At 47.7% G+C, this 27,076-nt stretch overlaps 1 protein-coding gene across 3 annotated transcripts in view; it reads right to left on the reverse strand.

Moving 5' to 3' along the window:
• Positions 1–1,745: 1,745 nt before the first annotated feature.
• The window catches only part of LOC119974027 (dynein heavy chain 12, axonemal-like), a 63,165-nt gene continuing 37,834 nt past the window's right edge, over positions 1,746–27,076 (reverse strand). For all 3 annotated transcript variants that reach the window (XM_038812829.1, XM_038812827.1, XM_038812828.1), the window contains 6 exons: positions 18,771–18,929; positions 17,217–17,462; positions 13,277–13,448; positions 8,290–8,833; positions 4,753–4,906; positions 1,746–2,132 (listed from right to left, as the gene is read on the reverse strand). In XM_038812829.1, coding sequence (XP_038668757.1) covers positions 1,966–2,132; positions 4,753–4,906; positions 8,290–8,833; positions 13,277–13,448; positions 17,217–17,462; positions 18,771–18,929 — 1,442 coding nt within the window. In that variant the 3' untranslated portion in view covers positions 1,746–1,965. The remainder of the gene's footprint in view (positions 2,133–4,752; positions 4,907–8,289; positions 8,834–13,276; positions 13,449–17,216; positions 17,463–18,770; positions 18,930–27,076) is intronic.

Below are 27,076 nucleotides of genomic sequence, written 5' to 3' on the forward strand. Positions count from 1 at the left end.
CTACCACATTCACTTTAACCCAAAACTAATACTGACACTAATTTAACTAGGGCCTATTGCTTGGCCAGCAAAAGGAACTTGGAAAAACATTTTTACTGTCAACTATCTAAAATAGTTATATGAACCTACCATTCAAAATCATCCATGCATTTAGTTAAGATCTAACGCTGCATTCACACTGTAACTGTGGTGGTGTTGTCCAGCAGAAAATGCAGTTATAGTGTAAAGGCAGTTTGAATCAAATGAGGCACCAAGAATGAGATGATCTAAATACACTTCATACTCAGTTTAGGCCTCGACACCCTATTTATACTCCAAATCTAACACCATGCAACTAGTGCTGGTGTGGCGTCCAAACAGCATCACAAAATTGTGGTACGAATGTTAAGGAAAGATGTTCTTATTTTACAGTTCAGGTCTGGGAAGAATAAGCCCACTCTGCAGCTTTCTTGAAAAACAAAATCATCAGTAACTACATGATTACATATTTAAAAATATTTCTTTCAAACCCTATTTGCTGTCTTTTGTCCAACTGAACAATTGTCTGCTGCTATTCAATGATGTTAAATGCAGTGGTTACATGATATAAACTCAAAGTTGTTTGAATAAGTCTTAACAGCTTATTAGCACTCAGTCAGCACTTAGAGCTGCATTTAGCCAAAAATAACAAAGATCTGAAATCAGTTTGCAAACTAGTTTCTTTAAATCTATACAGGGACACAGAGTGGATGAATGTTGAGTAATTGATAGGTTACCACAATTTGAGTATTGTGAATAGATTCTTAAATAATTTACCAACAAGGTTCTTGGTCAATGAAAGGGAAAAGTTGTTAGATGTTCATTCACTTGGTAGAAAGAAAAACAAATCTAATTCCTGTTTTCTGCTCTGAGACATTGCTAAGTTGAAATGAATTGAAGATGCAACTCATTAGACCTTATTCTTAAATCAGAGATCGACCATTGATATCACAAAGATACTGAGCGGGCTTCTCTGTCCCGCCAGTCCGTTCCCATAGCCGGCCAATGGGGTTTCCATTGTGGCCACCCCACATCATCGAGAAACTTGTGGGCATTGGTGTCCAGCTGGTGAAGCGGAGGATCCCGCTACCAGAGGATCCTACCTGTGTCTAACAAGCGTTTGGTGTATTATTTACAATATTTTTATGACTAAAGATACATTAATCAATTTGTTTAAAACTATTCAAACTGTTACACTCCTGTACCAATATATTTTGATTAATGATATTGTACTTGCTTTTACTTAAAAAATGGAAATATATGTACATCGGTTGATGTTCAATGAATAATAAACCCTAAAAACAAAGTTAAATACTGGAAAGAGCAGTTTGTTTCATTTGTTTGTTGATATTAAACATTTATTCAAGAACCACTCTGCCTAAGTATTTGTTTAAACTTTACACAATTAAGTCACCAAAAATACATCTGTCATAATAAGCCGGGTAAGCCAGTGCTTTAGTGAACTTTCAATGACAGTTGACTCCAACAGTTTGATAATGTACCTCATTTATTTTAATTCTTCCCCTCCCTGCTTTCATTCTATGATGTGGAGATGCCGGCGTTGGACTGGGGTCGGCACAGTAAGAAGTCTTACAACACCAGGTTAAAGTCCAACAGGTTTGTTTCAAACACGTGTTTAAGACAACTGGTGTTGTAAGACTTCTTACTGCTTTCATTCTAGACATTGGTGCTCCTCAGCAAAATAATTCAGTGACAATGACAGCACATTGAAACAACAGGCCCATTTAATTTCTTTAAATTCAAAAATAATGAAAGTAATGGTAGTGAAATGATTCATCTATATTGTGATTTATGTATCTTGATTTAATGGATAGATCAAGTTAAATGGTAATCTTCACTTATTAAATATTGCACAGCACCGATCTATGAATTATCCAGATCTATGAAGATATCTTTAAAATGTAAAAATGGATTATCAGATATGTATCAAGTTTCTTGCCCATCATAAAGGTTGTATTCTTTAAAGCGAATATATTCTTTAAGACGCATGGGCAATGACAGGAAGGTCATAAATACCGGACACCTCAACCTCATCCGGCCCATGCATTTTCTGATCTTCAGCCTGCACAGATGCTTCAAACAACGTGGGTTTTCTGGAATTAATGAGGGAATAATCATAAATGTGCACCTACTTAAGAGATTATGAATTAATTTTTTTAAAGAGTGTTAATTAGTTCACATCACTTTCCACAAATCTCGACACACAAAGTTTCATGTAACTTAGATGTATCAAAAGACAAAATGCTTCGGGAAATACCAGAATTTAGCATTTACTACATTTGTAACATCGAAATCAGAAAGATACAAATTTGGGCAGATTTCTACAACACCCCAGCAAATTCTTCAGCACATTTAAATGGTGCCTTTATGATGCGTGTACCAAATTAAGAGGGGCACCTAATTTGTGAATGCTGTGGAAGCAAAAGCATTAATCTATACAAATAGCTTTGCATTGCTTTCACATTGTTGTTCATAATTGTTTAAATGCTGACTTTTTAATAACAAAAAACTTTGGTTGTCTATTAAGATTGCTTAGAAGTTAAACTATGTCAAAAGAGCTTAGGCCCATCATACATGTGTTAACCAATCAGTAGATGCAGTATTTTGGAGTCTGAAATAACCTCACTGCAGACTAGTGTGTATTCAGCAGCCATTCCAAACTGGCAACATCCTCAATTGCACCACAGCTACAGGAGGGCTCTACTTGAGTCTGCAGCTGTAGTCATTTATACTTTTCCTACATCTAAAAATGGTTGTATTTGCATCAGAGATTTTTGGCAACACAATCTCTCCGAAAGAGTTTGTCCCCACTTTTCTTCATATTGAGCCAGCATCTACCATGGAGATGGTCAGTAACATTGTTCAGGTTGGCCTTTATTAAAATGTATTTGTTCACAGGATATGGGCATTGCTGGCTAGGCTAGTATTTCTTGCCACTCCCTAATTGCTCATGAGAAGGTGGTGGTGTGCTGCCTTGAATTCGTGGTGATGCTTTGAAAAGAGACAGTTAGGGCAGCATGGTGGGCCAGTGGTTAGCACTGCTGCCTCGCGGCACTGAAGACCCAGGTTCGATCCTGGCTCTGGGTCACTGTCTGTGTGGAGTTTGCACATTCTCCCCATGTTTGCATGGGTTTGGCCTCCACACCGCAAAGATATGCAGACTACGTGCATTGGCCATGCTAGAATTTGCCCTTTAATGAAAAAAATGAATTGGGGACTCTTAAGTTTTTTTAAAAAAGAAAGAGTTGCAGAAACATAGAAAATAGGAGCAGGAGGAGGCCATTTTGTCCTTCCACTCTGTCCCGCCATTCGTTATGATCATGGTTGATCATCCAACTCAATAGCCTAATCCTGCCTTTCCCCATATCCTTGGATCCCCTTTACCATAAGCGCTATATCTAACTGCTTCTTGAAAACATTCAAGACAAGATTGTCCGTTGGCAAGATCCTCCACTTTGCCGGCAGCGCACTCACGCCCGCTGATTTCCCGTTGGTGTGGGGTTGGCCACAATGGGAAACCCCATTGGCTGGCTGCCGGAATGAAGTATCCTGCTGGCAGGGGCACGCCGTGCCAGAAAACGGGTCTGGCAGTTTGGAGAATCCTGCCCACAATGTTTTGGCCTCAACCACTTTCTGTGGGAATGAGTTCCACAGCCTGTGGAACTTCTGGGTGAAGAAATTTCTCCTCCTCTCTGTCCTAAATGGTCTGCCCCGTATCCTCAGATGTGACCCTTGGTTCTGGACATCACCCACCAATCAGGAACTTCCTGCGGGAACATTATGGTATCTTTTGTATTTTATCAAGGAAGTTATTTGTCGTACCATGACACCTGAACCTGGTAGGATGTTTGGTGGGGGGTGTGAATATATTAGGTAGCCATTTGGCGTTTTTCTTATAGTCCAGGTTATTATCCATGTTGTTATATTGGTCTACTTGTCAAGATATAAGTGTTGTGCTCTTGATGTGTTTATGGCTCCGTTGTTATGCAATCGGCATAACATTTGGAGGATGTAGAACAGACTCCCCAAGGGTTCTAGTTTTCCTCCAACTTTTCAAAACACATTTACAAATCTGCCCAACATACGATACTCTGGACCATTGGTGGGTCACCTAGCCGGGTACTAGTTAAAGGACCCCAAGAAATATCATGCTTCAAGAATAGTGGGAACACGGAGGAGAATAAAAGTGACTTCCTGAGAGCTGTAGCACACCTTGATTTGGTCCCAGGTGAAGTGAAGTAACCCGCAAGATCCTAGAAAGTACAGAGGAACTCTTGGATAATAATAAAAGTAGAACTTAAGTGGTCTGTTGTGATTTGGGGGTTTAAAGTATATGTGTTTATGAAATAGTGTTATAGTTGTTTAAATTGGGAAATCTTGTGGCATAATTTTTTTCAGTTAATAACTGAGTTTTAATTTATTTTTTTAAAGTTTCTGGTCCCCACTGAGATTGTAACATTATTCAGAACTTGGGTGCAAACATCCGCATTCTAAATTAATTTTAAGGAGATTTAAATCCCAAGGGGCTCCAATGAACATGTTAAAACAGGTTTGACACCTGAGGGGTTGGGTTCAATGTTGAAGTTTATACTGCAATTTTGGTATTTTGAAACACTAGGTTCACAGTAGAAACAAACCCTTAATGTGTCCTGGCAATTCTAATATTCATTACTGATCACCAAAGACATTGAGACCAAATGATCAGGAACTTACTCAAGATATGTGTGATCTCTGGCCATTCACTTTGTTGTTTAAGTGTGGCTTTTAGTTTAGAGCAGAAACGAACATAAGCCACATAATCCAACATCACACGGACCACTTTCCCAGACAGGTGCTTTAACCAGTTTAATGTAATTACGTCACAAAACTGAAATAAAAATTCAAAAGATTAAAGAATATTTGTATAAATTTTGTGTCATGGACTGTTTCCTTCCTCTTTTTGAAGCATATTTTATTGAGGCATTTATATATATATATATGAAACACAGCCATAAAACAAAACAAGCAAAGAGGGATGCAAATAATGAAAACAACTAAAATACCTAACACCCCCCCCCCCCCCATTCCTCCAGCTCCTCGGCTCCCCTATCTCCTTTGTACCCCTCTCCCACTGCTGACATCTTAACTGTTTTCAAAGAAGTCAATGGATTGTTATCATCTTTTCAAATTACAACAAAAAAGCAAAGGCTGAAGCTGAATTCCCATAGAGTAAACATTTGCTTGAGTGAGGTATGGTTGTTGGAATATTCAGATCAGTGGACCAGGGTACTTCTCCAGAGGTTTGTGTCCAGGAATCTATTTTGTACCTCAGCAGTCCAGTAATTCATTACCATTTTGGTGAATTTCTGTGTTTCAAGTTAAAATATTTTGGTGCTGAAGAATTAAATCTTTCCACTTTTGACACAGTTTCAGCACTGAGCAGTGTTGATTCATCAGACAAGAGACTGAGTGGGAAACAGCAGGCGGCAGGTCAGTTATGCAGAGGAAGTTGCATCCTGTCCTCCCCTCGTGTGCCCACACACACTTTCCAGCAGAGGTTACATCAGGACAAGCAGATGTGAAAGTCCTGAAAGATCTTCCCCTACTTGTCCAAAGCCATGGAAATGACTTGCCTTTTCGTCTGAGATCAACTAAATTAACCCAGAATCTGGAGTTCAAAACTTCATCAATACATGTACTCACTTTGTGGCTATGGGTGCACAAAGTATCCGGATTAAAAAGCAGAACTTCTGGAAGGTAGGTAAGAAAATAAGATAAGAGTCCCTCGTGGCCTCAGGCTTCAGAGAAAGTTTGACCTTGGACACTGGCACGTGGACATGCTTTTTACAAATGAACCATACTCCCAGCCAAATAGCCCCATTACCTTGCGGATAACTCATGTGTCAAAAGGCTAAGGGATAAAGACTGGCAAAAATCTGGAATGGAGCCCAGAGGCAGACTGATGTCCAAACATTTCTTTTTAATAAATTTAGAAAACCCTGGGCAGCATGGTGATGCAGTGGTTAGCATTGCTGCCTCACAGTGCCAAAGATCCAAGTTCGATCCCGGCTCTGGGTCACTGTCCATGTGGAGTTTGCACATTCTCCCCATGTTTGCATGGGAACCTGGGACCTCAGCACCGTGAGGCAGCTGTGCTAACCACTAGGCCACCGTGCTGCCCTGGATACTCTAAATTTTAATTTAAAAAACTTAGAAAATATTTGTTCCCAACTAAGGGGCAATTTAGCGAGGCCAATCTACCTATCTTGCACATTTTTGGGTTGTCGTGGTGCAAATCCCACATGGACAGTGACCGGGGGCCAGGATCGAACCCTGGTCCTCAGCACCATGAGGCAACAGTTCTAACCACTGTGCCATTGTGCTGCCCTTAACTAATGTCCAAACATGTCAGTTTTCCAGTAACTCCTTCAACAAAGCTGGTGCCAAACACAATTCTTGACATTTCTTTGGACTCAACTAGGGAAGTCAGGAGGACAACCCTGACATTTGGGCAGCCCAGTCCATAGATTTTGCCCAGGTTACACCCTGGAGAGGACATTCCAGTTTAACTGCAGAGTGTTAACACAACACAGGAGACAGTAGTTCTGAGTGATAAGCCCAACTCAACTGGTCCTACCACCTGTTGCCAATTTTTGGAGGAACCATTGTATCCCACTAGTCAGCCACCACGCACCTGAAGCAGGACAGTTCTCAACTCGTAAGGTGCTGACCGCCATAGTCCATTTACTTCAATGGGTGCTTAGAATGTCTATTCAACATGTGGACAGAATCCATCGTACCAAACAAACAAATGGAAAGAAAGAAGATACCAACTCCTCAGTTGGCAAACTGGAAAGTCAGGACTATGTGCATGGGATTTGTAGCTGATTAGAAGGTTCCCGGTTCCTTTGTTCAACTGAACATGTGCATTCATCAGAAAGAGTCACCTGGTTTACTTTAATAAAGATTAACGCTAATGACTGCAGTATGTTGGCAAATATGGAAACCTCCGTCTTTCTAATAAAAACGGTCCGAGTATATTCAGCCTCTCCACATAGCTAACACCCTCCATACCAGGCAACATCCTGGTTAAACCTCCTCTGCACCCTCTCCAAAACCTCCACATTCTTCTGGTAGTGTGGTGACCAGAATCATGCGCAATATTCCAAGTGCGGCCTTACCAAGGTTCTACACAACTGCAACTTGCCAGATTTTATACTCGATGCCCTGTCCAATGAAGGCAAGCATTCCGTATGCTTTCTTAACTACCTTGTCCACTTGTGTTGCCACCTTCAAAGATCTGTGGACATGTACACCCAGATCTCTCTGACTTTCTATATTCCTAAGAGTTTTGCCGTTTACGGTATTTATCCCCTCTATGTTAGACCTACCAAAATGCATTATCTCACATTTGTTCGGATAAAACTCCATTTGCCATTTCTCTGCCCAAGTCTCCAATCTATTTATGTCCTGCTGTATCTTCTGACAATCCTCAACACTATTTGCCGCTCCACCAACCTTGGTGCCATCTGCAAAATTACTAATCAGACTGGCTACATTTTCCTCCAAATCATTTATATATATTACAAACAACAGAGGCCCCAGCACAGATCCCTGTGGAACACCACTAGTCACAACCTTCCATTCAGAAAAACACCCTTCTACTGCTACCCTTTGCCTTCTGTGACCGAACCAGTTCTATATCCATCTTACCACTTCCCCTCTGATCCCGTGTGTCTTCACCTTTTGTACCAGTCTGCCATATGGCATCTTGTCAAAGGCTTTACTGAAGTCCATGTAAACAACATCTGCCACCTTCCCCTCATCAATCATCTTTGTCACCTCCTCAAAAAACTCAATCAAGGGCGTCATGGTGGTACAGTGGTTAGCACAGTTGGTTCACAGGGTCCCAGGTTTGATTTCCGGCTTGGGTCATTGTCAGTGTGGAGTCTGCACATTCGCCCCTTGTCTGCGTGGGTTTCCTCCAGGTGCTCTGGTTTCCTCCCACAGTCCAAAGATGTGCAGGTTAGGTGGAATGGTCATGCTAACTTGCCCTTAGTGTTCAAAAAGATTAGGTGGGGTTACTGCGTTACGGGGATAGGGTGGAGGTGTGGGTTTAGGTAGGGTGACCTTTCCGAATGGCCTCCTGCTGCACTGCAAATTCTATGATTCTGTGATTCTAATAGTGATTGGCCAGGGGTTTCAAAGCCATTGTAAAGTGCCCAGTTACCCTGACATTGAATGGAATATGCAGACTAATCCGGTACCTACCATGTTGTCTTTAATGACTGAAGGTGTCCATCCTTCAGAGGAATACAGTGGATGAATTTTGTTTTCATGTGGACAATCGAAGCAGCGATGGATGTCGTACTCGTAACTGAATAACATCCGCAACATAACTTCATCATTTAATGCATACTGCAGCGCAGACGGGAAGTGAGTTGTGTTCACTCTGCAATAGTAATTTACATTTGCTCCATGGCGAAGAAGCAGGTTTATGAGTTCATAGTTGCCCAGTCTCAGAGCGAGCTGGAGACAGTTGATGGGATCTTGATTGGGGAAGGCTCCAGCCTTCAGGAGGAGGCGGGCGGAGAAGACATCATTATTTGACACGGCAAAATAGAGAGCAGATTTTCTGTGGTCATCATAACCTCTGCGAAGCCTGGGACTGAGCATGAAATTGACATCAAAGTGGAACTGCAGAAGCAACTTGAGGCATTCATACTGGCCACCTGCTGCTGCAGAATGCACTGGACTTATCCCACTCTCCTTAATAGCAGAGTAATCCGTCACTGGAATTAACTGCTTCACTGATCTATGGTAAACCAGGCAATAATACATTTTAGTAATTGAGAAAAGCTGCAATTCACCGAAATTGGAAATAAAAATAAAATTCCAGAAATACACAGTGGATCCACTGGTACTAAAAAAGGAGACAGATTAAATTAATATTTCAGATTTGTATCCTTCAGGCAAAGGGTCTGCAATTTAATCATCTACCTGTTCATTATTTTAGAATAAATTTAGAGTATCCAATTCTTTTTTTTCCAATTAAGGGGCTATTTAGCGTGGCCAAACCACCTACCATACACATCTCTGGGTTGTGGGGGTGAGACCCACGCAGACACGGGGAGAATGTGCAAACTCCACACGGACAGTGACCCGGGGCCGGGATCGAACCCAGATCCTCGGAGCCTTGAGGCAGCAGTGCTAACCACTGCACACCTGTTCATTTTTTAACCACAAATGTTGAGCAGCAAATTGTAATTTCCAGCAATTTGTGCTTTTATTTCATATTAAAGTGAACACTGAAGCTGAACGGAAGTTCCCTTATTCGGTTTTGTTTACATAAGCCCACCGACTTCAGGCTCCCAGTGTTATAAAGCTGCAGCTCACAGCACGTGCACTGTTCTCTCACTGTCAGCTATAGTTAGACATGATCTGACTTCTCTTGCCAGGGTGGTGATGGAGTCTGAACACATCACGGGGCTTGCAAGCTACTGCAGAATTTGCCAATTCCACTTCCAGCCATCAGCTGATGCAATGTAGTGGAAATGCAAACAGGGATAAGCAACAGCAGGAAACTCTGCTGAAATGCAAAAGTTGGAATGATGCCATTATTACTTTCCTATCTCATAAATGCTTACACCTGGCATTGTCCAGGTTATCGGGCTACTCCGAGGGTATGTTTTCTAACTGTGCCACTTGACCTGGAAGATTAACACAGGATGTGCAAGTGTGACAATAATATCAATAATATCTCCCATTTAAAAATGGGTCCTAGACAGATATTCCTAACTATTTAAGAATGATTATTTTATTTAGAAGCATGTAGGTGACATGTTTTGCATGGTTTTTGAATGGAGCTCTGACAATGGCTGATGATAAGGTGCTTTGCCAGTTCCCAGTTGTAGAAATCTTGTGGTTCAGTAAATAGCGCCCCTGCCCCTACCTTGGAGCCAGAGACTCTGGGTGCAAAAGACAACCCGGGGCTTTTTGACCACGGAAGGAATGTCTATGATGTGGTTCAACAGACTGATAAATCAGCCTGTTGATCCTTCCAAAACTTCTCCACTATTCCCCAAAGGGGAAAGAAAGTGTGAAGGTACAAAACAACATAAAATGAAAGCAAAATATTGCGGATGATGGAAACCTAAACTAAAAACAGAAGGTGTTAGAAATACTCAACAGGTCTGGCAGCATCTGTAGAGAGAGAAACAGCACAAAACACATCTTCCGCTCATCCCCACTGTCAGAATTCCACAGGGTCCGCTCCATCCATCACCTCATCCCCATGACACCTTCTCCTGCAATTGCAGACGGTGCAACACTTGCCTCTTTACCTCCTTCCTCCTCATAGCCCAAGGCCCCAAACACTTCTTTCAGGTGAGGCAGCATTTCACTTGCATCTCCTTCAATCTGGTCTAATGTATTCACTGCTCCCAATGCAGACTACACTGAGGAGACTAAATGCAGACTGGGTGACCGCTTTGTGGAATATCTTTGCTCAACTACAAGCATGACCCTAACCTTCCTGTCACTCGCCATTTCAACTCAGCATCTTGCTGTCATGCCCACATGTCCGTTCTTGGTCTGCTACAATGTTCCAGTGAAACCCAATGCAAACTGGAGAATCAGCACCTCCTCTTCCAATTGGGCACCTGATGCACGATCAATTACACAAAGACGAGAGTTGGATGCAATCGAGGCTTTATTACACTAAGATGTGCGGCCTCCTACAGCAGCTGGTGAAATGGCTGCTGTATGGGGAGCACACATATTTATACTCCGCCTACTGGGCAGACCCAGCAGGCAGGGAACTACCCCGGTACCTGTAGTACAGGGCCTTATCATAAAGTAACTACATCGACATCCGCTATATACAATATATACGTCGGTGGTGACTACCACAGCACCTTACAGCCCTCAGGACTCAACATTGAGTTCAACAACTTTGTGACTTTTCTCTTTTTTTGAAAACCAAAAATGTTTTTGTCCTAATGCAAACGGGCCCCACCCCTGCCATTGCGCCATCCATCACTTGTTTGTCAGTTTTACTTTCAATGAGCATTGACCTTTGTTCACCTACTGACATACTTTTCTATCTTTACTTTATGCCTTCACACTGTTGTTCCATCCCCTCTTAAACAGCATATAATCCATTACATTTCTCCCTCTCTTTAGCAGTCATACGGACTCAAATCATTAACTCAGTTTCTCTCTCCACAAATGCCGCCAAGTCTGCTGGGTTTTTTCAACACCTTCTGTTTCTATTTTACAAAATAAATTGTTCCCAGCTGGGACTCCTTGTGGAGCACCACGCCACAGGTAAAGTTCTGATGAAAGGTCATTGACCTTTGAGTCAGATTTTCCAGTCAGTGGCGATGCTGGGGTGATCACCGCTGGCTGTGGGGTTATTACAGCCCTATCTTTTTCCGTGCTTGCAGCTGGGTCATCCTGTCACAGCTGCTACCATTCCATCCACAGAGAACAATGGAGCAGCGGAAAGGCCATGCCCCACTTTTACAGCACCAGGTAACATTGTAAAGGTGCAAAGGGATTTAGTGCATTGGTGAGTGAGTGGATGGGTTGGGTGGGGGGGGGGGGCAATGTTGAGAGAATGGGTGAGTGGGTGAGGGGATGTTAATTGTATGGGGGATGTTAAGTGGATGGGTGAGTGGGTGGGGGTGTTGGGTGGATGGGGGCTGTTGAGTGGATGCAGGTGTTAGGTGGATGGGTGAGGGGGTGGGGGTATTGGGTGGATGGGTGAGTGGGTGGGGGGTGTTGGGTGGATGGGTGAGTGGATGGGGGAGTGTTGGGTGGATGGGAGTGTTGGGTGGATGGGTGACTGGATGGGGGTGTTGGTGGATGGGGGTGTTGGGTGGATGGGGGGTTGTTGGGTGGATGGGGGTGTTGAGGGGATGGGGGTGTTGGGTAGATGGGGGTGTTGGGTGGATGGGGGGTGTTGGGTGGATGGGAGGTGTTGAGTGGATGGGGGGTGGGTGTTGAGTGGATGGGGGTGTTGGCTGGATGGGGTGTTGGTGGATGGGGGTGTTGGGTGGATGGGGGTGTTGGTGGATGGGGGTGTTGGATGGATGGGGGTGTTGGGTGGATGGGGGGTGTTGGGTGGATGGGGGTTGTTGGGTGGACAGGGGTGTTGAGGGGATGGGGGTGTTGGGTCGATGGGGGGTGTTGGGTGGATGGGGGGTGTTGAGTGGATGGGGGGTGTTGGGTGGATGGGGGTGTTGGTGGATGGGGGTGTTGGGTGGATGGGAGTGTTGGTGGATGGGGGTGTTGGATGGATGGGGGGTGTTGAATGGATGGGGGTGTTGGGTGGATGGGTGAGTAGATGGGGGAGTGTTGGGTGGATGGGAGTGTTGGGTGGATGGGTGACTGGATGGGGGTGTTGGGTGGATGGGGGTGTTGGGTGGATGGGGGTGTTGGGTGGATGGGGGGTGTTGGGTGGATGGGGGTTGTTGGGTGGACAGGGGTGTTGAGGGGATGGGGGTGTTGGGTGGATGGGGGGTGTTGGGTGGATGGGGGGTGTTGGGTGGATGGGAGGTGTTGAGTGGATGGGGGGTGTTGAGTGGATGGGGGTGTTGGGTGGATGGGGGAGTGAGTGGGGGGTGTTGGGTGGATGGGGGTGTTGGTGGATGGGGGTGTTGGGTGGATGGGGGGTGTTGGGTGGATGGGGGGTGTTGAGTGGATGGGGGTGTTGGTGGGTGGGGGTGTTGGGTGGATGGGGGGTGTTGGGTGGATGGGGGGTGTTGGGTGGATGGGAGGTGTTGAGTGGATGGGGGGTGTTGAGTGGATGGGGGTGTTGGGTGGATGGGGGAGTGAGTGGGGGGTGTTGGGTGGATGGGGGGTGTTGGTGGATGGGGGTGTTGGGTGGATGGGGGGTGCTGAATGGATGGGGGTGTTGGGTGGATGGGGGTGTTGAGTGGATGGGTGAGTGGGTGGGGGGAATGTTGGGTGGATGGGTGAGTGGGTAGGTAGGCAATGAGTGTGTGGGTTGGGGTGAGATGCTGGATGAGTCAGGGGAATGTGTGGTCAAGATGGGGGGGTGGATAGTTGGATTGGGGGCAGGGGGGCCAACTCCACTATTAATCACTGACCTACAGTCAGTCACCGTATTTTAACATTAACAAACATTTTCAAAACATGGTATTACAATTTCTCGTGAGGTTTTTATTCAAAATGCAAAAACAAAATCACAATTGTAGCTATGCTCTGCCCAATATATTTTCCTCAGACTTACTGATAGTGCCCTCTGTAAGATGCCCTGTGAATGGGCAGGTGACCAGAGATTTTGGGAACATTGGCATCAGCCCCATGTTCCAACAGGAGTGCCAGGCATTCTGAGTTTGCAACTTTAGCAGCCTCAAATAACACAGACAGACCATCAGAAGCTTGAGACAAGACATTGGCTCCTGTGGAAGAGAGACAGTTTAGTTTAAGGTAGGTAGTAGGGTGAAGTTGGATGGGACGTGGGTATGATGCCCACTCTTATATACTTAAGCTTGGTTTGGATTCAACTCTGAGTTAGATCAAGCGTGTCCTCCCTTTTCTCAGCTGTAACAGAATAATGTGGAATGAGTCTGAACAGGCCCAAGAGTTTGCAGCAAAAAATTCCGAAAATTTAGCACTAAACACGATTTGGTATCATAAGAAGATTTGATGTTGTAAAGTCGAAAAAGCCAATTGTGACACATGTGTTGACCAGGCAGCTGAGCACAGACCAAGGATCTTTCTGCTCGAAAGTCACATTTGCATAGCCTTTCAACAGCAGACTGTTTGGGAGACAGACTGGAAGGAGAAACAATATTAAACGAAAAGATCGCCTGGTGAATATTCTGATGAGGGAATAAAATCAGCTTCCATGATGCATTCCCTTATCACTTCACTGGGCACTTTATTATAAAATAAGACCCCAGTTATTTTTAAACAGTGATTTGCCCCATATTAAAATATATACAATTCCAAACCTATTAAGTCTCTAAACTTATTTTCCCTATTTATGTATCTGATAGGTTCTACAAATAAACTTAGACAAACAAATGCAGAATAAAATATGCTCTAATAATGGATGTGCCAAAAATAACAACAGATGGACACTTTATTAGTTCTGAAGCCTATGAGTGAACATAAGAGCACATGTAACCTTGGGACATGGTTTGATAATTGGTTGATAGATAGGAGATAGAGAAAAGGGATAAAGGGATTGCACTTGGTGCAATGAATCATAGAATTGACAGTGCAGAAAGAGGCCATTTGGCCCATTGAGTCTGCACCAGCCCTTGGAAAGAGCAACCCCCTCCTCCAAGCCCACACCTCCACCCCCATCCCCATAACCCAGCAACACTACTGAACCTTTTTGGACACTAAGGGCAATTTAGCATGGCCAACCCACCTAACCTGCACATCTTTGGATTGTGGAAGGAAATCGGAGCACCCGGTGGAAACCCACGCAGACATGGGGAGAACGTGCAGACTCCGCACAGACAGTGACTCAAGCTGGGAATCGGACCTGAGACCCTGGTACTGTGAAGCAACTGTGCTAACCACTATGCTACCATGCTCCCCGATGGGGCAAGCTGTGTTCTCCAAGGGCCATTACAGGGATCCTTACCTCAGCTTTTCATCACATATATCGATGATGTGAATTAAAGAATAGAAACGTATACATCCAAACTTGCAATTATTAAATTAGAGGGAACAGTAAGTTGTGTAGATGGGAGCATGAAGTTATGAAGGGACATAAACAGATTCAGTTTATAGACAAAAATATGGCAGACGGATTTCAATATTGGGCAGCGTGATATCATCTGCTTTGGATCCAAGGAAGTCAAATTGGATTTTTTTTGATAGCAGATGACTAGAAACTAAGAATAAAGTTAAAGAATAAATTTCATAAACTTGTTTCATAGTCTCTTAACTTAGCAGATTGAGGAGTGGTCTAACTGAGGCATTTCAAATAAGAAAAAATCAGTCGACCAGAATACAGGGAAGCTATTTTCTCTGATGCGGGAATCTAGAATTTTTTTTTTCTATTTAAAAAATAAATAAATTTAGAGTACCCAATTATTTTTTTCCAATTAAGGGGCAATTTAGAGTAGCCAATCCACCTAACCTGCACATCTTTGGGTTGTGGGGGCGAAACCCACGCAGACACGGGGAGACACAGACAGTGTCCCAGGGCCGGGATTCGAACCCGGGTCCTCAGCGCCGTAGGCAGCAATGCTAACCACTGTGCCACCGTGCTGCCCTGCGGGAATCTAGAATAAAAGAAATCTGAAAACAAAAACTTGGCCCTTCAGGAGTGAATCAGGACGTATATTTCACATCACAGATAGTGAAAAAGTGAAAATCTCTCACCGAAGTGGGGTTGATGTCGGATAAATTCAATATTTTAAGACAAAGATCGTCAGATTTCTATTAGGAAAATGTGTCAAGAGAAATGGACCAAAAGAGAATAAAAATAGAACTGAGATACAGACCAGTCATGATCTAATTGAATGATGAAACTAGCTCCTCCTGTTCCTGTGTTCTAAAACAACAATTACAGGTTAAAAAAAAGTCAACAGGCAATTAAGCTGGTCACCTTTCATAGATCAACGCTAGCAACCTGCTTGCTTGCCACACCCATCAATCTCTTTTTTAAAGCCTACTGTACTTGTCTGCTTCAACAATCTCCCTGGTAATTCATTCCACCAGTCTGCTTGAGTTTCCTTCTTACTACTAACTTACTAGTGAAAGCCACCCCCTGACCTTACTGCTAACCACCTCACCCCCTTCCCTGCAACCCCCACCTTATGACTCTGCAGTCACTCAGCTATGCCTGGATCTTGTTCGTTGGCCACAAACAGGTCCCGGAACAATTGCATGAATGGCTCCCACGTTCTGTGGAAGCCGTCGTCTGACCCTCGGAGAATCAGGGGAAAATGGACGGGAATCGGGGGAAGGTAGCCGGGGGGGGCTACGGGTTCGTTATGGAGGTTTGATGGCAAGCTAAGGCCCAAAACCAAACTGCAAATAAATGCCTATAAACATGTGCCTCGGCCATATTGGGGAATGTAAAATATGTATGCCGGCTAAAGGGGGCGGCCACAGTTGTTATTATGAAGATGCTTACCTGTAAATATACATGTTAATTTTTGCGTGTATTTTTTTTCTAATAATTTGTAATTTGTTGGATATAAAATATGAAAACTCAATAAAAAACATTTAAAAAAAAGCTATGCCTGGATCCACTTTCAGTTCAAGGCTGCGGTGAGTGTAGTAGCAGCAACCATCCTCTCCTTGGTGGGCTGCTGTGCACTGTGGAGCTGCCAGCCTCTGATTTGCCAGCAGCACTCAGTGAGCTGGACCCACACCCCTGGGGTCTCAGGCGAAGGCGTCCGCTGGCCTGTCAAGTGCCTGAATAGCACAAGGTGAGACGGGTCTTCCCAAAAAGAGGCGATGTGGAAGTCTTGCCAGCTCTCTAGCCAGCAGCTCAGGTCTGTCATCTCCACAAGATTCCACCCAGCATTTCAGTGAGCGAGTGGTCAGCCTGTGGAACCAGTTCCTGAGGGAGGTGGTGGAAGTCGATAGAATGTATTTATTCAATGTAAATTAGATTTTCTTTTGTTGATATTGGGTTGAGGAGTAATTTGAGCCATAAATTGTAAATACCTGAAGTTAAATAAATTGCAATGGAAGAAGTAAGGAATGCGACATATGGATAGCTCTTTCAAAAAGCTGACACAGGCACAATGGATCAAGAGGTATCCTGTGGTGTTTTATTCATGTTGTATTCAGCAACTTTATAACACATGGCAAGGGTGACATGCTTGGGCCGAATAGGAAGGTCTACCATGTCTGGTTCTGATGTAGATTAATTGGTAGAGATTGAGGGCTCTGATTGTTCAGCCACTCCATTCATTTTGTATCATGTGACTGCCAGAACAGTAGATGGACCTTGGTCTTTTCCTATTCAGCAATTCATGCGTTCTAATCATTGATGGTGCACTGAAATTTGGGTTTGTATCTCAGTTAGGATCAAGCAAGATGCTGCGGCCTTGCATCATCCTGTTAGGCCTCAACTGACAGTGCGTCACTCTGCTTTGGGTTTTAACCATCAAACATTGCTTCAACCATGTAGCAACAACTATGGGTGCTCCCTAATCAGTAGGTTAGAAGCCACACAAACCATGCATTACCTTTTTGGAGTAAACATTTCACCACTTCCGTATGTCCATTCTGTGCAGCAAGAGCTAGTGGAGTGAGTCCAAACGCACTTCTAGGGTCTATAATGGCTCCAGCGTGAATCAGTAGATCCACTAAGTCTTTCCTACCCAGTTTGGCAGCCTCGTGCAGGGCTGTCCTCTTATTATTGCATTCCAAATTCACGGCTGCCCCAAAACGTAACAACAGCGAGGTAACATCAAGAGTTCCATTTCTTATAGCTTTGAAAGAAGAAGGTGGGTTTCATTGGCTTCGCGACATTCAGAATTCAACTAACATATAAACAAGATTAACAATATGCTGATTATTGATTCTGACAAATGTAGAAAACTTCCCCTGGTAACCAGAAATCTTCTGTTTGATTTATCAAGTCTTAGATCCTTTAATAATCTGTTTCCGGTGGGCAATAGGACTGGCACAGCTCCCTGCTTTCCTTCAAATATAGTCATGGCATCTTTTATATCAATATGATCAAAATGAAATGATCAAGCCTGGGTGTAAATGTCGTTGGAAAGATGGGTGCAAAATAAGATAAAAACAAAATGAAATCTAAGACTGAAGAAGATGAAGGCACAGACTCGAAGGAATGGCTGGCCTCCATTTTGCTGTACTATTCTATAATCATTGAGGATTGGAAAATATGATAACCCAGAGGAGCAACAAATATTTATTTCTCATGATACTAACATTAAATCAGGCAAGTAGGTAGGTAGATTGTAAAATAACTAAGTTGATTCAGATTTCACTCCTTGGGCGCGATTCTCCCAAAACGGGAGAAATCGTAAGGCTGGCGTCAAACCCGGGCGGGTTTGACGCCAGCCCCCCCCTTCCCGACCGGGAACCGATTCTGGTCCCCGGTCGGGGCTAGCAGCCCGACGCCGTAAGCTCCGGCATCACGGGCTTAACGAATTTCGTTAAGCCCGCTTGCCTGAGTTTGCGCCGGCTGACGCGTCATATGACGTCAGCCGCGCATGCGCGGATTGGAAGACTCCAACCCGCGCATGCGCGGATGACGTCATCGCGTATTTGCGCGAAACCCGCGCATGCGCGGGCCGGGATGCCCCTCAGCCGCCCCGCGAATGGATACTGCGGGGCGGCGGAAGGAGAAATAGTGCGCGGGCATCGGGCCCGCTGCCCGCGATCGGTGGGCACCGATCGCGGGCCCATGGCACCCTTGGCACGGCCGTGGTACTGCCGTGCCAATCGGTGCCATGGTTATAAAATGCGAGTGTTTACGGCCGTTTTTACGAACGGCCAGACCAGGTGTGTTTGCCGTTCGTAAAAACAGCCGTAAAGGGCTGGGAACTCGGCCCATCTATCAGCTGTGAATCGCTGCCGGCCGTAAAAAAACGGCGGCAGCGATTCATGTCGGGAGTTGGGCGTGGGGGGGGGAGAATAGCGGGAGGGCGTCGGAACAGCGTGGCCGTAAAATTTTACGAGCCCCGCTATTCTCCGCACCGTCGGGAGTGCGGAGAATCTCGCCCCTTATCTTTGATAAAGGTAAGTAGCACAGATTTAAAGAGATGTACCGATTATTAAAGCAGAATTGCCCTCTTCATCCTTGGTATTGGGATTGCTGTCTTTCACAAGTAAATACTGCACATTATCTATTAGATTCAACTGGACTGCCAAAAAGAGAGGGGTTTCACCCTTCAGGGTCTTCCGCTCCCACATACTGGGGTGAGAAGCTGCAAAGAAATTAAAACTTAGTTAGAAATAAAAACCTACAATTCAAATACAATAAAAAATCAACTACTGTATTATCAACCGCTATGCTGTAACAGGTGGTAAATTGCAATGGTTATTATTTTAAAAAGGGGGGTATGACACATTGCTCTGCTCATTGTCACTAGTGTGAATAAAACAAATTTATTTTAACAGAAAGGCTTCCTGATCACCTATCTGTATGCAGAGAAAGTTTGGCTTTGAGATTTTAACGTTTTCAAGTTAGCATTAATAAATTCACAACCATAGTAATTCTAGTTTTAATGTTTTCTACTCTTCACTAGAAGAACTTCCTTTAGTGTTTGGCATTGGATAGTTCCCAATACGGCGGTTTTTAATGTTCAGCGTGTATCTTTTTTGTCTGCCGTTCTAAACTCAACTTATAATATTTTCATACGCAGTCGCATTAGGAATTCCAAGTAATGGAGTTGACACAATTTGAAAGTCTAGTCTTCCTTGTTTTATACCTGTACCAGTGTAAAATATGCAGAAAGTTACCCGAGGTTAGGGGAGGGGGACAGGGCTACATTAGAAGAGGCGACAGTGGAGCAGGAGATAAAAGATGCGATTGGGAGGATGCAGTCGGGGAAGGTGGCAGAGCCGGTGGGTTTCCGGTGGAATATTATAAAAAATTCAAAGATAAGCCGGTACCACTGTTGGTGGGGATGTTTGACGAGGCGATAGGGAAGGGGGTGTTGCCACAAACTTTGGGGCAGGCATCGATTTCCCTGTTACTTAAGAAAGATAAGGATCCAATGGAGTGTGGGTCATATAGGCCCATATCACTTTTAAACAAGGACGCAAAGATATTGGCAAAGGTACTGGCAGGTAGGCTAGAGGAGTGTCTCCCGAAGGTGGTAGGTGGAGATCAGACGGGGTTTGTGAGAGGGAGGCAATTATTTTCGAACATTAGGAGGGTATTGACCATGGTTACGGTGCCGGCGGTGGGGAAGGAAACAGAGGTGGTTGTGGGATACTTGATGGCAGTTCTGGAGCGGTTTGGAATTGGACAAAGATTTGTGGACTGGGCAAAGCTATTATATAAGTAGCCAAGGGCGACTGTCTGAACAAATAACATCAGCTCGGAATATTTTCCTCTCCACCATGGGACTAGGCAGGGATTTCCTATATCCCCTGCATTTACGATTGAGTCATTGGCCATTGCGTTAAGAAGTTTGTAGGTAAAAGAGATAGTGCGGGGGGGGGGGGGGGGGGGGGTGTGGATAGAGCATAGGGTGTCCTGAAATGCCGATAACTTGCTGTTATATGTTGTGGTGGTATGATTAACATAGCTGCCTGCCATTGGTGCAGAACACCGGTTTACCATTGGCCCTGGTCGGTCATGTGCCTCTTGACCGATTGGTTGAGACCAGTCATGTGACGGCTCCCCAATTGGTCGAGAGGCTGAGTTAACCCCGCCTCCAGGGCGGGGTATAAATACCCAGTACGCCCTGCGGTCGTCCATTTACTGTAGTCGACCGCAGGGCTAACATCTAGCTTATTAAAGCCATACTTTTGTACAGCAACTCGTCTTGCATTCAATGGACGGTACATCAATTTAATAAGCTAGAATTTTGAAGATGGAGCTCCGGATCAAGCCCGAATGCCTCCGCATCAGCCTGCAAACTCAGAATGCATCGGAATTCTTCAAACATTGGCTGGCGTGTTTCGATGGTTACCTGGCATCCGCAAGCAGCCCCCCCACCATGGCACAGAAGCTTCATATTCTCCACTCCAGCATGGGCATGGCGGCCTACGCGATGATAGCGAAGGAAAAAGATTACGACGCGGCCATGGATAAGCTGAAAGGACAATTTCTTAAGCCGGTAAACAGAGTGTTCGCCCGACATCTGCTGACTACCAGACAACAGCTCCCCGGTGAGTCCTTAGACGAATTTTACCAGGCCCTCGCTGTCCTGGGGAGGAATTGCGCCTGCCTCCAAGTTTCAGCCACGGAGCACATGGAACTTTTGATCAGAGATGCTTACGTGGCTGGGATGCAGTCTGCCGCTATCTGCCAGCGGATGCTGGAAAAAGACGACCTCAGCCTAACTGAGGCACGGACTCTCTCCACCTCCCTGGAGGTCGCCGACTTAAACGCCCGCGCCTATGTCCCCAGCCGCACTGCTGCGCCCTGGGCCTCCTGGCACGCTTCCCCACCGGCATCCGCCGCTCGCGACCCCCCTCAGGCCTGCGCCGCGGGACGCCCCGACAAGTCCGCGGGGCCCCGCTGCTATTTCTGTGGGTTCGCAAAACACCCCCTCCCGCGCTGCCCGGCCCGCTCAGCCCTTTGTAAGAGCTGCGGGAAGACGCAGCAACCGGGGATCCCCCCCCCCCCCCCGGGCCTTTTCGGGCACTTCCAGTACACCGCTCCAAACTCTCCCCCCCCCTCCCCAGGGCCCCTGCGCCCGGCCTGCGCGCCTCTCCTCCTCCCCCGGGCCCTTCCGGAACCTTCCAGCGTTCCGAGCTAATCTCTCCCCCCCCCCCGCCCCCGGGCCCCTGCGCTCGGCCTGCGCGCCTCTCTGCCCCCGCTCTCAGCCGCTCCGATCGGCCCACCGGCACCACTAACCCCGCCCCCAGCAACCACGAGGGTCCTGCGGGCGCCGCCATCTTGGGGCCCGGACGCCACGTGTGGGTCCTGGGTGCTGCCATCTTGGGGCCCCGACTCCACGTGCGGGTCCTGGGCGCCGCCATCTTGGGGCCCCAACTCCACGTGCGGGTCCTGGGCGCCGCCATCTTGGGGCGCCGACTCCACGTGTGGGTCCTGGGTGCCGCCATCTTGGGGCCCCGACTCCACGTGCGGGTCCTGGGCGCCGCCATCCTGGACTGGCACACGAGGTCCGGCCAGCACCTACTTGGCCGACGACGACTACGACGATGGATCTTCTCCACGGCTCGCGGCCATTCAACTCGACCAGTCACGGCCACGCACGCTCGCCAAAACAACGACTCTGATCCACCTCAACGGCCACGAGACGGGCTGCCTGCTGGACTCCGGGAGCACGGAAAGCTTCTTTCACCCTGCCACGGTAAGACGCTGCGCGCTCCCTGTCCATCCTGTAAAACACAATATCGGGTTAGCCTCAGGTTCGCATCACTGGCTGCTGCATCGCGGACCTCACGGTCCAAGGGAAGGTTTTTAAAAATTATAAACTCCTTGTCCTCCCTGACCTTTGCGCACCGGCACGCCTAGAACTGGACTTCCAGTGCAACCTGCAGAGCTTGACCTTCCAATTCGGCGGCCCTATACCCCCCCTCACTGTCTGCAGCCTCGCGTTCCTCAAAGTGGACCCTCCCTCCTTGTTTGCTAATCTCACCCCCGATTGCAAACCCGTCGCGACCCGGAGCAGACGGTACAGCGCCCAGGACCGGACCTTCATCAGGTCCGAGGTCCAGAGGTTGCTGAAGGAAGGGGTCATCGAGGCCAGCAACAGTCCCTGGCGAGCCCAAGTGCTGGTGGTCCGGACTGGGGAGAAAAGCCGGATGGTCATCGACTACAGCCAGACCATCAACCGGTTTACGCAACTGGACGCGTATCCTCTCCCCCGTATTTCCGCCATGGTAAACGACATCGCGAAATACAAAGTCTTCTCCACTGTGGACCTCAAGTCTGCCTATCACCAGCTCCCCATCCGCGCGAGTGACCGCAAGTACACCGCGTTCGAGGCTGATGGGCGCCTCTACCACTTCCTCAGGATTCCATTCGGTGTCACAAATGGGGTCTCGGTCTTCCAACGGGAGATGGACCGAATGGTCGACAAGTACGGATTACGGGCTACCTTCCCGTATCTCGATAACGTCACCCTCTGCGGCCACGAGCAGCAGGACCATGACACCAACCTCCGAAAATTTCTCCAAACCGCAAAACTCCTTAACCTCACTTACAATAAGGATAAGTGCGTGTTTAGCACCGACCATCTAGCCATCCTCGGCTATGTAGTGCGTAACGGAGTGATAGGCCCGGACCCCGAACATGCGCCCCCTGATGGAACTCCCTCTCCCCAATACCCTCAAATCCCTCAAACGCTGCCTGGGTTTCTTCGCTTACTACGCCCAATGGGTTCCCAATTACGCCGACAAGGTCCGTCCCCTCATTCAGTCCACGATTTCCCGCCATCGTCGGAGGCCTGCCAGGCCTTTAGCTGCATCAAAGCGGACATCGCAAAGGCCACGATGCGCGCCATCGACGAGTCCATCCCCTTCCAGGTCGAGAGCGACGCATCAGAAGTAGCTCTGGCGGCCACCCTGAACCAAGCGGGCAGACGCGTGGCCTTCTTCTCATGAACCTTCCAGGCTTCCGAACTCCACCACTCCTCTGTGGAAAAGGAAGCCCAGGCCATAGTCGAAGCTGTGCGACATTGGAGGCACTATTTGGCCGGCAGGAAGTTTACCCTCCTCACAGACCAACGGTCAGTGGCCTTCATGTTTGATAATGCACAGAGGGGCAAGATTAAGAATGACAAGATCTTACGGTGGCGGATCGAGTTGTCCAGGTACAACTATGAGATCTTGTATCGTCCTGGGAAGCTCAATGAGCCTCCTGACGCCCTGTCCCGCGGTACCTGCGCCAGCGCGCAGATATACCGCCTCCGCTCCCTCCACACGGACCTCTGCCATCCAGGGGTGACCCGCCTACACCATTTCATTAAGGCCCGCAACCTGCCCTTCTCCATCGAGGAAGTCAGGACAGTAACCCGTGACTGCCACATCTGCGCAGAGTGCAAACCGCACTTCTACCGCCCCGAGCGCGCGCATCTGATCAAAGCATCCCGCCCCTTCGAACGTCTCAGCATTGACTTCAAGGGGCCCCTTCCCTCTAGCAACCGCAACATTTACTTCCTGATGGTAATCGACGAATACTCCCGCTTCCCCTTCGCCATTCCCTGCCCCGACATGACCACATCGACCGTCATTAAGGCCCTCCTCTCCATCTTCTCCCTGTTCGGCTACCCCGCATACATACATAGCGATCGGGGGTCCTCATTTATGAGCGACGAGCTGCGTCAATTCCTGCTCAACAGGGGCATTGCCTCTAGCAGGACGACCAGCTATAACCCCCGGGGTAACGGACAGGTCGAGCGGGAGAATGGCACCATCTGGAAGACCATACTACTGGCCCTCCGGTCCAGAGATCTCCCTATTTCCCGATGGCAAGAGGTTATCCCCCATGCCCTACATTCTATCCGCTCACTCCTCTGTACCACAACAAATCAGACACCTCATGAACGTCTTCTTGTTTTCCCCAGAAAGTCGTCCTCCGGATCCCCTCTCCCGACGTGGCTGGCCGCCCCCGGACCCATTTTGCTCCGGAAGCATGTGCGGGTGCACAAGTCCGACCCGTTGGTGCAACAAGTCCAGTTACTCCACGCTAACCCGCAGTATGCGTATGTGGAGTACCCCGACGGTCGGCAGGACACGGTCTCCCTCCGGGACCTGGCACCCGCTGGCGTGCGCCCCCCCCCCCCCCTTCACCACAGACCCCCCCCTGTTCTTTTTCTCCCAGCGCCCCACCCAGGCCACCCCTCCCCCATCCATGGCGTCTCCACCACCAGCCCGGGTGACGGAGACAGTTCAAGGACCATCGCTCCCGGACTCCAGGACATCAGCGGTACCACCACCATTGGCTGAACCAGCGTCACCAACTCCACTGCGGCGGTCTGCCAGGACGTCACGGGCAACCAAAAGGCTGATCGAGTCTATTTAACTTTCAACACCACCATGGACCTTGTATGGACACTATGTACTGTTGTTAAATGTCTGGGCCAGTGGGAAGCCGAGGATACATTTTTTTTTCCTTCTCTCGCTACTACTCATACCACCAGTTCTCTCTCCCCCCCCCAACCCCCCCCGCCCCCCGGCTTCTTTCTCTGCAAGGGTTGAATGTGGTGGTATGATTAACACAGCTGCCTGCCACCGGCTTACCATTGGCCCTGGTCGGTCATGTGCCTCTCGACCGATTGGTTGAGACCAGTCATGTGACACCTCCCCGATTGGTCGAGAGGCTGAGTTAACCCCGCCTCCAGAGCGAAGAATAAATACCCAGAATGCCCGGCGGTCGTCCATTTATTGTAGTCGACCGCAGGGCTAACATCTAGCTTATTAAAGCCATACTTTTGTACAGCAACTCGTCTCGCGTTCAATTGATGGTACATCATATGTGTCGGAATCGAGTGTGTCAATAGGGGGAATATTGGAGCTACTTTGAGTGTTTGGGTCTTTCTTGGGGTAGAATTTAAATCTAGACAAGAGTGAATATTTTGTGTCTCGGCCGGGGGTGAGGGCAGGGGTGAGGGGGGGCTGCCATTCCATTCACTTTACATATACCTTGGGTGCAGGTTGCTCGGGATTGGGAGGGGGTGGGCTCCGTAGGTACAACATTTCTAGTTTGATGTGGGGAATGAAAGCTGATCTAGCAAGGTGGGATGGTCTCCCTCTGTCACTGGCGGGTCGGGTACAGGCGGTTAAAATGAACATGTTCCCGCGATTCCTGTTTATTTTTAAATGCCTGCTGATTTTCCTGCCAAAAGCATTTTTTAGAGAGATTGAAGGGATGATTACCTCGTTCATATGGGGAGGGAAGGTGGCCAGAGTGAGAAAGGTGCTGTACAGAGGGGAAGGCAGGCAGGGGGTTTGGTCTTCTGAACCTGATGTATTATTACTGGGCGGCGAATGTGGAGAAGGTGCGGAGCTGGGTCAGAGGGGTTGACTCCCAATGGGTCAGGATGGAGGAGAGTTTGTTTAGGGGATCGGGATTGAAGGAGCTAGCAACAGCTCCAGTCCCGACGGTCCAGGGGAGGTATTCAGGGAGTTCGGTAGTAACAGCTTCGTTGAGAATTTGGAGGCAGTTTCGCCAGCACTTCGGGTTGGGGGCAGGGTCAAGGGAAATGCCGATTTTGGGGAACCATAGATTTGAGCCAGGGAAGTGGGATGGAAATTTTCGGAGATGGGAGGAGAAAGGAATTAGGACACTAAAAGATTTGTTTCTTGGGGTTTGGTTTGCAGGATTGAAGGAGCTGGGAGCGAAGTATAGGCTGGAGCAGGGGGAAATATTTAGATACATGCAGGCTCGAGGTTTTGCCAGCAAGGAGATACAGAGCTTCCCAGTAGAGCCAATGTCCACATTGCTGGAGGAGGTGCTGATGACAGGGGGACTGGAGAAGGGGGTAGTGTCAGCGGTTAATGGGGCTATTTTGGAAGAAGAGAAGGCACCACTGGAAGGGATCAAGGCAAAGTCGGAGGAAGAGTTGGGAGAGGGTAAGGAGGAGGGGTTCTGGGTGAGGTGCTCCGGAGGGTGAACGTCTCCACCTCATGTGCGAGGTTGCAGCTGATACAGCTGAAGGTGGTATACAGAGCACACCTCACGAGGGCGAGGATGAACCGGCTCTTTGAGGGGGTAGAAGATGTGTGTAAAGGTTTTGAGGGGCCCCCGCAAACCACATTCATATGTTTTGGTCCTGTCCAAAGCTGGAGGATTACTGGAAGGAGGTTTTTAGGGCAATCTCTAAAGTGGTGCATGTAAAACTGGACCAGGGCCCTCGGGAAGCCATATTCAGGGTGTCAGACCAGCCGGGGTTGGAATCAGGTGCGGAGGGAGATGTTGTAGCCTTCGCCTCATTGAGCGCCCAAAGACGGATCCTGTTAGGGTGGAGATCAACTTCTCTACCCTGTTCCCTGGAGAGGGGGGGGGGGCTGCTGGCATTCTGGACTCTTGAGAAGGTCAAATTTGAACTGATGGAGTTGTTGGCTTCTCGTTCTCCTCGCTCTCACTATGTCCCCGCCACACTCCTCGCTCTCACTATGTCCCCGCCGCTCTCCTCGCTCTCACTGTGTCTCCGCCGCTCTCCTCGCTCTCACTGTGTCTCCGCCGCTCTCCTCGCTCTCACTGTGTCCCCGCCGCTCTCCTCGCTCTCACTGTGTCCCCGCCGCTCTCCTCGCTCTCACTGTGTCCCCGCCGCACTCCTCGCTCTCACTGTGTCCCCGCCACTCTCCTCGCTCTCACTCTGTCCCCGCCGCTCTCCTAGCTCTCACTGTGTCCCCGCCGCTCTCCTCGCTCTCACTGTGTCCCCGCTGCTCTCCTCGCTCTCACTGTGTCTCCGCCGCTCTCCTCACT

The sequence above is a fragment of the Scyliorhinus canicula genome, chromosome 11 (assembly GCF_902713615.1).
Source record: "Scyliorhinus canicula chromosome 11, sScyCan1.1, whole genome shotgun sequence".
NCBI lineage: Eukaryota > Metazoa > Chordata > Chondrichthyes > Carcharhiniformes > Scyliorhinidae > Scyliorhinus > Scyliorhinus canicula.